Source organism: Staurois parvus, unplaced genomic scaffold (genome assembly GCF_062004578.1).
Source record: "Staurois parvus isolate SC_StPar_1 unplaced genomic scaffold, SC_StPar_1.0 ptg000142l, whole genome shotgun sequence".
In the NCBI taxonomy this organism is placed as follows: Eukaryota; Metazoa; Chordata; class Amphibia; order Anura; family Ranidae; genus Staurois; species Staurois parvus.
In genome coordinates this window covers 3,723,604-3,736,419 of record NW_028317938.1, presented here as the reverse complement: position 1 = coordinate 3,736,419, position 12,816 = coordinate 3,723,604, and the positions used below count along the sequence as shown (strand labels likewise).

The window sequence follows — 12,816 nt, the reverse complement described above, 5'->3', positions numbered from 1 at the left end:
AGGGCGGTTTGAATCGAGCCTCAGCTGTAAGTTGTATTCTTTACTTTAACTGACAAGGCTCCAACACAATTTTTTTTTTTTACCAAATAAGGTTACATTAAGGACCTTTACTTTTGAGACATCACTACTATTTTCACTAAAACCCATCACTCCAAAAACCCAAGAAACAGGACTATTCAGTCGGGGATATGTGAGATAGTTAATGTGTATAAAATGCATCCCAAGTGCTCAGTGAAAACATTATAGGCAGCTTTAAGAAGATAAATCAATTACAGGTATAAAAGTAGGCTTTAATCGATTGAATTAAGATGTGGTATAGAACAAATAATGCACTGCAAACTACTACTACTTGCAATGCATCAGGAACTAAACTGTGAAAAAACTAGAACTATCAAAAAGCAGGAGCAAGTAGAAAAAAAGCACATCAAGGTGACAAGCATTTTGGCTCTGGCTCTGAATTCTCAGTCCCACCTTTTTTGTGTCTATGGTAAGACACTGCTCTCCTACAACCAGCTGTTGACTTTTTTTAAACAAATATTTAATTTGACTTGAAAAACAGGTTGTGATATGTCTCATTGCTGCAATGGTGCGCTACGACTGGCAAAACCCACAATGCACTGCAGGTGAGCAGGAGTGGCAGTGGCACAAAGACTTAATAATTGTGAAACAAAGTCCCTGCTTAGAATGATCAACAATTCCAACAGCCTCACTCAATCATCTGTCCTGTAATCTGTTACTTGCTACACTGATCAGCATAAAGCCAGGTATACACTGTATGAACTATGGCTGATTACTGATGAGCTGGTAAAATTTGCTTAGTGGGTGACCCTTCAAGCCCTCTCCTGTCCAACATCCTTTGACTGAAAAATTGAAGGAGGTCATTGCTCTCTTTCTGATGTGATATAATGCTTTACTGGACCTGGTAATCTCAAACCATGCAAAGGTTATTCTCCAAATAAAAGAACATCTGGGTAGCAGTGACCATAACATGATTTAATTCATTGTTAGCTGTGAACAACAAGCACATAAGAGGAAAATAAAAATGCTCAACTTTAAGAGAGCTAATTTCCAAGGCTGAGAGCTGCTCTCCAAGCCTTAGACTGGGAGGGAATATTATTGAAGAACACAACACAGAAATGGGAGTTCTACAAAAATACTGTATGTGAACACACTGCAAAATATATCCCCATGGGCACCAAGTATAAAAGGTTAAAAACCAAACCTATGTAGCTTATGGCCAAACTTAAAAAAAGCTACAAATAATAAGAAAAGAGCTTTTATTAACTATAAAAAAGAAGAAACGCTATCATCATTTAAACATTACAAAGAATATAACAGAATATGCAAAAAGGAAATTAAGGCTGCAAAAATTGAAAATGAATGACAGATTGCAAAAGATAGCAGGACAAACCCCCAAAAATTCTTCAAATATATTAATAGTAAAAAGGTTCGGTCCAAGCATGTAGGCCCTTTACAAAATATTCTAGAGTGGGTGACTGGGGACAAAGAGAAGGCACATTTATTAAATACCTTCTTCAGCTCTGTGTATACAAAGGATCAAGGGGGAGCTCTTGTCCATAATGGGCATGGTATTGACACAGCCCAGATGATCCACATTGGCTCACAATTGATATGGTCCAGAAATATTTAGACAGAATAAAGGTGAATAAAGCACCTGGACTGGATGGCATACACCCACAGGTCCTTAAAGAATTGAGCTCTGTCATTACAAAGCCATTGTTTCTAATTTTTAGGGACTCTTTAATGACTGGCTTAGTACCACTGGATAGGTGTAAGGCCAATGTGGTGCCAATATTTAAAAAGGATCAAAATCTCTACCAAGTAATTCAAGATTTGTTAGTTTAACTTCTATAGTTGGGAAGATACTGGAGAGTTTAATAAAAGACCACATAGGTGAGTTCTGCTGGAAAAAAAAAAATTTTAAGCAACAGACAGCATGGATTCATGAAAGACAGAAGTTGTCAAACAAATATGATTTCTTTTTATGAGGAGGTAAGCAAAACTATGGACAGAGGGGTGGCTGTGGACGTGGTATACTTGGATTTTGCAAAAGCTTTTGATACAGTTCCCCACACACGGCTAATGTGTAAGGTAAAGTCTACGGGCTTGGAAAAATCAATAAAAAAATGTACCCTTGTACAAATCATTAGTAAAACCTCATCTGGAATATGCAGTTCAATTTTGGGTACCAATTCACAAAAAGAACATTGGGGAACTGGAGAAAGTGCAGAGAACGGCAACCAAACTGATAAGAGGCATGGAGGAGCTCAGCTGTGAAGAGAGGTTAAAGGAATTGAATTAATTTTCTTTTGAGAAGAGGTGATTAAAATGGGGGATATGATCAACGTGTATAAATACATCAGTGGTTCATATGGTGAACTCAGTGTAGAGCTATTCACCCTGAGGTCATCACAGAGGACAAGGGGGCACTCTTTACGTCTGGAGGAAAAGAAATGTAATCTCCAAACACGGAAAGGTTTCCACAAAGTGAGAGCTGTGAAAATGTGGAATAGACTTCCTCAAGTCTCGCCAGCTCAGTGGATTGCTTTAAAAAAAGGCCTGGATTCTTTCTTAGATACACAGAATATAACTGGATACTAACAATTATAGGTAAAGTTGATCCAGGGAATATCCAATTGCCTCTTGGGGGATCAGGAAGGAAGTTTTTCCCCTGCAGGAGCAAATTGCATCATGCTTTGCTGGTTTTTGTTTTGCCGTTCTCTGGATCAACTGTGGGTATATTTATTTATTTATTTATTTATTTATTTCAGGTACTTATATAGCGCTGTCAATTTACGCAGCGCTTTACATATATATTGTAAATTCACATCAGTCCCTAACCCTCAAGGGGTGTACAATCTAAGGTTATAGGATTATAACTTGTCTTTTTGTTTTTTTTTATGGTTGAATTTTGTCTTTTTTCAGCCAGACTAACTATGTAACAATGATATGGAGTTTGTACAATTGTGTTGCCCAGTCAGGTACCAATTCCTCTATTTTCTCCTCCTCTCCTTCTTGCCCTTCTTTGGGACTCTTCTTTCTCTCGCCTTTTCTCAAATTAACTCTCTCCCCCTCATGGTGGCAAACGTTATCCATATACTTAGTTGATCAATAGCAGTTATACTTTCTGTTTTTGCTGCAAACGTATTGTTGCTACCTGTTCTGATTGTATTTAGCACAAAGTGGACGATAAAGTACAAGGGTACAATGTCTACGTGTAAAACTTTATTGTAATGTACAGTATATATGGGCTTGACCCCATGTTTGGAAAGAAGAAAAATCAATGGAGTTGGGCAGAAAATTGTTGTCCCAAAAGCAGCTGCATCCAAGCCTATATTGTAGAATCGGTTAGATTTTTTTCCATTCAACTTGCAGACTAAATGCAAAAAAAAAAATCTATGTGTATGGCCTTTTCTATTCTTGTCACAATACTGACACGCAATAGATAAACTGCTTACTAAAGGTTTGAAATAGGAAGAATTTCTTTCTTGTCTCCATCTTGTCAAAAGTAGAGGAGGTTAGAGTGTTACTAAACCCACAACAGAAAAATCAGTCTTGTATATGCAGCAAAGCATGCTTGTTATACTCCTTGTGGAACCTAGAGGGTTAAATCTCTGCATTGTGTAAAAAGGCTGTTTGATCCTGTCTTCTCTGATCCGTCACTTCTTTTACTGTCCCCAATCCATCTGCTGATAGTACAGTACAGTACAGAAGACACTATGCACATGCTCAGTTTGGTGTGTAGTGCTAGAGTTTTTTTTTGGGGGGGGGAGAGTGCATGTGATCACCTCAGGGCCAATCAGTACTGTCCAGACAGAGGGTCAAGGGTCATGCAGCCTCATAGGACAGTCAGAGGAGAATAAATACTCCTACACGATTAAACAGTGCTCAGCTGGACACTGATAAAAGTCACAAGACTGCTATATACTGCTTATATTTACTAAAATAATTGCACTTCCATGTTCTGTATATGGTGGATGACCATATATAGTGAATGCAGAGTTGTGGGTTAAGTGACACTTTAAGGCACAGGTGTCAAACTGCAGCCCCCCAGCTGTTGAGAAACTACAAGTCCCATCATGCCTCTGCCTTTGGGAGTCATGCTTTTAACTGTCAGCCCTGCAATGCCTCATGGGATTTGTAGTTCTGCAACAGCTGCAGGGCTTTGACACCGCTGCTTTAAGGCAAAACCATGCTAACATGTGGGTCAGATATTGGTGGCGGTTAAGGATGCCAAGGGTAGAAGTGCGGGTGATTTCACTGTTCACAATGATCTGTCCACAACAGAAAAAGCAGGCAGGAAAAAAAAAACCTTACGAGATAGCTTCTTCCCTGTTTTCTCCCCAGGAAAAGCAATGTCCAAACTGAGAATCAGCAAATTCATGGAGACCTCCTGCTGCAGCAACACTGAAGTAGCCCCACACGTTCTTGCTGCTGCGGAAATTCAGTTCTTGCACAGTCCCAGAGCTTGGCTTAAAACCCTGAGGAGAAGTAAAACATTATTGTGTGATTTAACATCAAACCATGCTGATGTAGTCTTCTTAAAGCAAAACTTCCAGGACAGGCTTAAATCAATCTGAAAACCTACTAACAACATCTAGCAAACACTGAAACCATGCTAAAGCCAGTCAAATCAAAGGTTTCATAGTAATTCTGGGGCAGGCTCTTTTTATTGCCCTGCATTTTGTAAGCTCAAGTTCAGGAACAATTACAAAATATGAATCACAGCAAAACCAGCTGCCGTTTTTATAGGTGAGGTGGGCACAAGTACAGGAGAAGTGCACAAATAAAAAATACAGCCACACAGGAAGTAGGCCGCGATCTCTGAGGCAACTTAAATACCAACATGTCAGGTATGAGTAGAGTCTACCTTCAGATGTAGCTTTCTGCATTTTCTTTATATACACCATAGCAGATTTGTCAGGGATTTTAGGATTCTTAGGGTCTTTAAAAAGCCTAAGTAGAACAGTCTGTCCCTTGCCCATATGCAGCAGATTGAGACCCTTGTTCTCTGTGGAGAAACAGTGGTCTCTTTGCAGAGGTCTGACACACCCCCTACTGAGTTTCAGTTCTCCAGTCAGCAGGAAGCATGAGCTTTGCTGATTGCAGTTATACTATAGGTCCGACTCAGTAGGGGGCATATTGTGCCTCTGCAAGGAGACAGTTGTGTCCTACAGAGAATAAGGGCTCATGTACATTGCAGCTGATACACTCACGTTTAGGAGTTGTTCAGCGTTTTTTTCAACAGCCTCTGAACTCTCCCTAATGTTTTCCTATGTGTCCATGTACACATCTTCGTTTACAGTCGTGTACAGGCATTTGCATTCAGCAGTCTATGTTATCAATGTTTCAAACGCAAAACACTTGTAAACGCGGCAAATTGCATTTATAAGTGTTTTCATCTGAAAATTGTTTTTAACTCTTTCAGTTCAGGCTCTGTCCAGAGCCTTTTTTCATTATGAATAATGCATACAGAGCGTTTTCAAGGTACTCAGATGGACAAAACACTGAACACAGGATGTTCCTACTGAGCTTGTCACACATTGTAATGACCAATTCACACCTCAGACCTCTCCCACCCTTGGAAACAAAAGATATGTTAATGACCATTCACACCTCAAATTCCTCATGAAGACCCCCTGCCAGGTGACCTTAATGACTCACTCCTCCAGACACCTTCCCACCCTTGGAAACAAGAGAAATGTTAATGAGAAACTCACACCTAAGCTAATTTCAACACATACTGCTGTCTCTGCTTCTACTCTCTGTATTTCTCTGAAACAGTCTGAAATAGTTAATAATTTACCACTTTTCAGTGCATTCTGGGCATTTGGGAGGTTCTCCTGTGCTTATCTTTAAAAAAACGCTTCTAAACGCAAACGCACATAAACGCGTTATGCAAACGTGGCTAAACAGACATTTTTAACCTACGTTTTCCAGCAGTCAGTTTCCATCGTTCAGAAGTATCATATGTACATAGGGCCTTATGGACGCACTCTGCAGCTGCTGGCAGGGGAAAGACTTTTCTATTAGGCTGTGGCAGCTTTAGAAAGAAAATGAGCCGTAAGACATCAAACACATTTTGTTGTGATGTACCTCATTATTGAATGAGGCTATTAATTTTCCATCCTTGATATATCTTTTAAATACATAATATACCATAAGATTGTTATTCACTGAATGCTTTTGACAAATCCCATTAGTATTTTACATGGACTGCAGAAGATTTTTGTAAATAACAAACATGTCTATACTTACCTGCTGTGTGCAGTGGTTTTGCACACAGCAGCCTGGATCCTCCTCTTCTTGGGTCCCCTGCAGATTTTCCTGGCCCCTCCCTCCTGTCGAGTGCCCCCACAGCAAGCAGCTTGCTATGGGGGCATCCACTGCTCCGTGCGCCCATTCACACACAGAGGCTGCAGCTTGGCCCCACCCCCCTCTCTCCTCATTGGCTGACTGCCTGTGATTTACAGCAGTGGAGCAAATGGCTCCTGCTTGCTGTCTCAGTCAATGAGGAGGCAGAGACCAGGGACAGCCGAGGCTGTCGTGCACATTGCTGGATCTCGATGGGGCTCAGGTAAGTATTGAGGGGGTTGGGGGCACTGCTGCACACAGGTTTTTTACCTTCGTACATAGAATGCATGAAGGTAATGAACCTTGAGCTTTTAAAACCACTGTAGTTATTGCTAGAAAGCTCAGGATTATTTATCCTATTAAAATAAATAGAATTAGTACCTCATCTGGGTTTTCACTAGTGATACGAGCAGCAATGACATGTCCTCTTGGACAAGGAGCATTTAGAGAGTTATCAAAGTCAATTGGTGTATCTCCCCAAGCTGGAACGCCATACAACATTCGAATATCCTTTATTCTGTGGAGGGGAATTCCCATGGCAATCTGTGGAAAAATGGTGACCACAGTACAATTAATTTCACATAAAACATATCCAAATTTCAGAACAACAAAATGATCATACTCCAGAGCTCATTAACCAGTGACTGTTATATAGCACATTCAATGACCTCTCATACACTCAAAAACACATTCCCCTCTCACATTCACCTCTGCAATGATGATGATATCAGTCTGTATACCGCTTTGTTTCCACCCAAAAGTGGGCACAAATGATGTACACTGAGCTCTATGGCACCTCCAGTGCCCAGAAGATGGGGCTGCCATGGAGGGAGACTGATGTGCCACTAGCCTGCTTCACAGGGGAGACAAGTAAGTGGTCATGCCATTCCTGTTGAACTGCTTGTAGGGAACCTTTACACTGCAAACCATTTCACTGTGCAGGTACAAATTTGTAAAACAAAAAGTATGAGGAATTTGAAAAAACCAAGAACATTTTTAAATTGTACTTACAGTAGTTTTCAGCATCCAAAAACATCCCCCAATGGATCTTCTAAAGCACTGAATCCCAAAGCCACATCCCCTTCCTTCCGCAGTGCAACAATTTTAAGAAGGAAGCATCTCCCTAAAAATTCCCTCATATTAATTTCCAATAACGATGGCCAGTAGTATAAACAGACAAGATGATCCTACTCTGTGGATGCAGACCGTAATAAAAGCCTAATGGGGTCCCTCTTCTTGCATATTTTGCCCTTTTCCATTATCTTTCCGCAACTTAGCCTACCTCATACCTTCATCCTTACAGTATTACTAAACCCAGGACCTTCCATTCACTATATCCAGTCTCCCACAGTACACACAACATGGAAATGCTATTCTTTTAGTAAATATAAACTGCTAAATACCTTTTCTCATCAGCAGTATATAGAGTCATGACCAAAAATATTGGTACCCCTGCATTTCTGTCAGATAATGTAAAAGAAAATTGTTGCAATTACAAATGTTTAGGCATTCTCATTCCCATAGACACACTCCTAAACCTTGCAGACAGCCTTCCCAGAAGAAATTAAACTGTTATAGCTGCAAAGGGTGGGCCAACCCAATATTGAACCCTACGGATTGGGATGCCATTAAAGTTCACATAGAACACTTGTGGAGAGATCTCAAAATGGCAGTTGGGTAAAGAAACCCTTCCAATCCAAGAGACCTGGATCAGCTGGCAAAAGAAGAATATTAAATTAAATTGAGGGTGCCAATAATTTTGTCCAGTCCATTTTTGGAGTTTTGCGTGGAATGTGTCAGATTTGGCTTTTTGTTTCTCCACTTTTTTGTGTCATACCGATACAAACAAAAAAAATAAACACGAGAATGCCTAAACATTTGTATTGCAACAATTTTCTCGGTGAAGTGGTGCATTGTCTGACATAAATACAGGGGTGCCCATATTTTTGGGCATGACTGTAGCAGTTTTGTGACTTCTATCAGTGTCTGGCCGAGCACTGTTTAAAGCATGTAGAAGGAAATGTAATTCTCCTCTGACTGTCCTATGAGGCTGATCACATCCACCCTCCCAAAAAAAAAAAAACCTCTCCAGCAATGTGCTGACCTCGCTCTGTTATTTTATGTGACCTACCACTTCATGGCTAAGTTGCTGTTGTTTCCAGTTGCTTCCACATTTTCACTCATGAAAATCTCTATAACAGATTGGTAGCAACATGGCACCATATCTAACACCGATAAGTACAATTTATGCATATTTAAGTGTCAGGTGGAAACAACTGTCCAAATTTTAAATATTTGAGGTTTTCTCAATGCAGTTTATGTAGCAGGATGCTATAAATCTAATATGGGGTATATAGTGAAAAGACAGTTTCTGCATTCCTATCCTATGAAAAATTTCCTGACAATAGTGAGAGGTCTCAGCTACTATTCTTCTACATGATAAAACAGGTACACACCTATTCCATGAATTATCTCTTAACAAGGCAGAAAAACTGGAAAAACGACACAAAAATACATGATATCACATCCTATGATTCCAAGTATTACCCACATCTAAATAACAAATACCTTACACAGTGTTGGGAAAGGTAATACTGACAAGGGGGATTTTTCTTGTACTCGCTGTAAAATATTTTTTTATTTGTCAGCATTTTGGGATGCAATTCTTTTAATATAAGCCTTTCCTTCAGGTTGAACACCTGCCAGCCATAACATGGCAATATGGTTATGGCCAGGAACTCCACAACACCAGTGATGCTGACACAATATCACTTCCAGTGTTGAATTTCAACACTGGCCCTGCCCAAGGGAAACCTAATAGTTTGTTCCAAAAATGTTAACTGCCTGGGTGTCATGCTGATCGTCTGGCTACAATACTTTGAGTTACTGACAAGCATTCATCAAGTGAATTGAGATTAAAGTCATAATTCCTGAGCTAAAATGTTCCAGATCATTCAATATGAATGTTTTGAAGCTAGCAACATTGGACTACCTAAGGATCCTCCGGTAGGCCCCAGTCTAGCACCAGAATGTCTGTACCCCAGATACCTGTCTGGGGCCAGCAAAATAACCAGAATGCAGGCCACTGTAGGAAGACTAATGGTGCTGTAGGGCACCTGTGCTTTGCATCAAGATACAGGGCTGTGGAACACTGCATATCATCTCAGGCAAGTATCCAAGAACACCAATGTTGGGTAATCCTGTCTCTCACCGACACCAACGTAATGAAGCATTCTTCCACTGACCACCAATATAAAAAGGTATGCTTCGGCAATGGAAGCATAGCCCTCTTCACTAGCGGCCAATGAAAGTGAAGCTCTAATATACACTATATTGTCAAAAGTATTGGGACACCCCTCCAAATCACTAGATTCAGGTGTTCCAATCACCTCCATGGCCACAGGTGTAAAAAATCATGTACTTAGGCAAGTCCATCTGTAAAATTTTCTTGCTACTAAATATTCCACGGTCAACTGTTAGTGGTATTATAACAGAGTGGAAGAAACTGGGAACAACAGCAACTCAGCCATGAAGTAGTAGGCCACGTAAAATGACAGAGTGGGGTCAGTGCATGTTGAAGAGCTTAGTGCACAGAAGTCACCAACTGTCTGCAGAGTCAATAGCTAAAGACCTCCAAACTTTGTGTGGCCTTCAAATTAGCACAGCAGTGCGTATAGAGCTTCATGGAATGGGTTTCCATTGCCGAGCAGCTTCATCCAAGGCTTACATCACCAAGTGCAATGCATCTGATGCAGTGGTGTAAAGCACGCCGCCACTGGACTAGAGCAGTGGAGGTGTGTTCTCTGGAGTGACGAATCACGCTTCTCTGTCTGGCAATCCGATGGACATATCTGAGTTTGGCGGTTTCCAGGAGAACGGTAATTTCCTGGCTGCATTGTGCTAAGTGTAAAGTTTGGTGGAGGGGAGATTATGGCGTGGGGCTGTTTTTCAGGGGTTGGGCTTGTCCCCTTAGTTCCAGTGAAGGGAACTCTTAAAGCATCAGCATACCAAGACATTTTGGACAATCTCATGCTCCCAACTTTGTGGGAACAATTTGGGGATGGCCCATTCCTGTTCCAACATGACTGCGCACCAGTTCACAGAGCAAGGTCCATAAAGACATGGATGAGCGAGTTTGGGGTGGAGGAACTTGACTGGCCTGCACAGAGTCCTGACCTCAACCTGATAGAACACCTCTGGGATGAATTAGAGACTGTGACCCAGGCCTTCTCGTCCGACATCAGTGCCTGACCTCACAAATGTACTTCTGGAAGAATGGTCAAACATTCCCATAGACACACTCCTAAACCTTGTGGACAGCCTTCCCAGAAGAGTTGAAGCTGTTATAGCTGCAAAAGGTGGGGCAACTCCATATTGAACCCTACAAACTATGACTGGGATGCCATTAAAGCTCATGTGTGTGTAAAGGCATGCGTCCTAATACTTTTGGTAATATAGTGTATTTGTGGTCAGTGGTAAGAAAAAAAAAAAATACTACTTTACACTTAGGGTCAGTTCGAAGTGTCCAGTGTAAGGGGGATTTCCCACACCGACTAGCAAAATTAGGGAGACTTTTTTCTTCATTGCATACCTCTGAACAATGAACTTTATATGCTATGATACATTATACATCCTCCCCACTTCTGCACTCCAATGGTTATGCAGTACTTTACATACTCCTGACTAATGTACTCTGTGTCCCCTATGCCAGGGGTTAAAATTTCGAGTCCAGACCTACTAGGCGGTCACAAAAAAACTTACTCTCCACCAGTTGCCCCACCCAACCTTGCCAAGGTCTGCCCCCAACCCTACCCCAGTCCGCCCCAAACTCCACCCCCGACCCAACCCAACCACGCCTCCTTAAAGCTTATGAAATTACATTTTTCTTTAGAATAAATAGTCCAAAATATAAAACTGTACACAGTAATGTATATCCCAGCACCCCTGTACTCCATTATAGTGATATGACATGTACACAGTAATGTATATCCCAGCTCCCCTGTACTCCATTATAGTGATATGACATGTATACAGTATGTATATCCCAGCTCCCCTGTGCTCCATTATAGTGATATGACATGTATACAGTATGTATATCCCAGCTCCCCTGTGCTCCATTATAGTGATATGACATGTATACAGTATGTATATCCCAGCTCCCCTGTACTCCGTTATAGTGATATGACATGTATACAGTATGTATATCCCAGCTCCCCTGTACTCCGTTATAGTGATATGACATGTATACAGTATGTATATCCCAGCTCCCCTGTGCTCCATTATAGTGATATGACATGTATACAGTATGTATATCCCAGCTCCCCTGTGCTCCATTATAGTGATATGACATGTACACAGTAATGTATATCCCAGCTCCCCTGTACTCCATTATAGTGATATGACATGTATACAGTAATCATTACTGTATACATGTCCTAATACTATAATGGAGTACAGGGGAGCTGGGATATACATTACTGAGTAAGGTATATCTCAGCTCCCCTGTACTCCATTATAGTATTAGGACATGTTGTATACAGTACTTACTGTCCCCCCGAGTCCCCTGCGGCGGTGGAGAGGGTGTCTCCTCTCAGCGGAGGACAGCGGACCTCTCCTGCACCTGTCCCCTCGGCGGCGGTGCCGCAGAAGCCGGAAACCAGAAGTTGGAAACTGGAACTCGGCTTCACAATGAGGCTTGGAGCCCAGGTGCAGTTGCTCCATGCTTCATCTGTGCTCGCCGCTTGCCACAGGGGAGTTTCTCCTCGCATTTGGCAAACGGCTTTTTCAAGCCCTGCCCTATGCTGCATATGACATACTTCTGACCTCTAAATTCTACACACTATGCTGTGCATTGCACATTTCAGACTACTGCACTCTATGTGCCATAATATATGTGTCATACTCCTGACCACTGCACACTATATACTCTTATTGGGCAGAAAGTCTCACTTCATCTGGGGATCCAGGGACGCCACATTCAACACTGGAGATCAGCAGTTAATACCTCCATGTTTCTCAGTAAAGGTTATCTGGGAGAAATATATTGGTTGTAATTGCTGCCCTCCTTCCGAAAATGGTTGTTGGTTGACTGCCATGTTGATTCAATGGTTTCAGCCCTTTGAGGGATTTTGAGGTTGAACAGGAATGCAGCAATGTAAACATCAGTTAACACAGACTTATATTTATCTGAACACTCAGTCTGCATGATGGCCAGGCAATTAGCAAGTTCAGAATAAAGGCATACCCCATTCTTAATTATATAGAACTACGCAACTTTAGATTTTGGCCTGTCAGGCAGTACACTCGGGACAACTTCTGCTCCTCATTGGCAATCAGATTTCACTTTAAGTTTAAAAAGACTATTACTGCTATGGGAGGTAAAGCCCAGAAGGCAGAATCTACATTGTTACTGCCAATCCTACTGAAAGCAGGATATACATA

The 12,816-nt window shown here is 41.4% G+C and overlaps 1 protein-coding gene across 1 annotated transcript in view; it reads right to left on the bottom strand.

Moving 5' to 3' along the window:
• The window catches only part of ACACA (acetyl-CoA carboxylase alpha), a 535,652-nt gene that overhangs the window by 452,204 nt on the left and 70,632 nt on the right, over positions 1–12,816 (bottom strand). Inside the window, exons 12-13 of the mRNA XM_089673600.1 lie at positions 6,757–6,918; positions 4,339–4,502 (exon numbers count right to left, since the gene is read on the bottom strand). Of these exons, the coding sequence (XP_089529726.1) occupies positions 4,339–4,502; positions 6,757–6,918 (326 nt within the window). The remainder of the gene's footprint in view (positions 1–4,338; positions 4,503–6,756; positions 6,919–12,816) is intronic.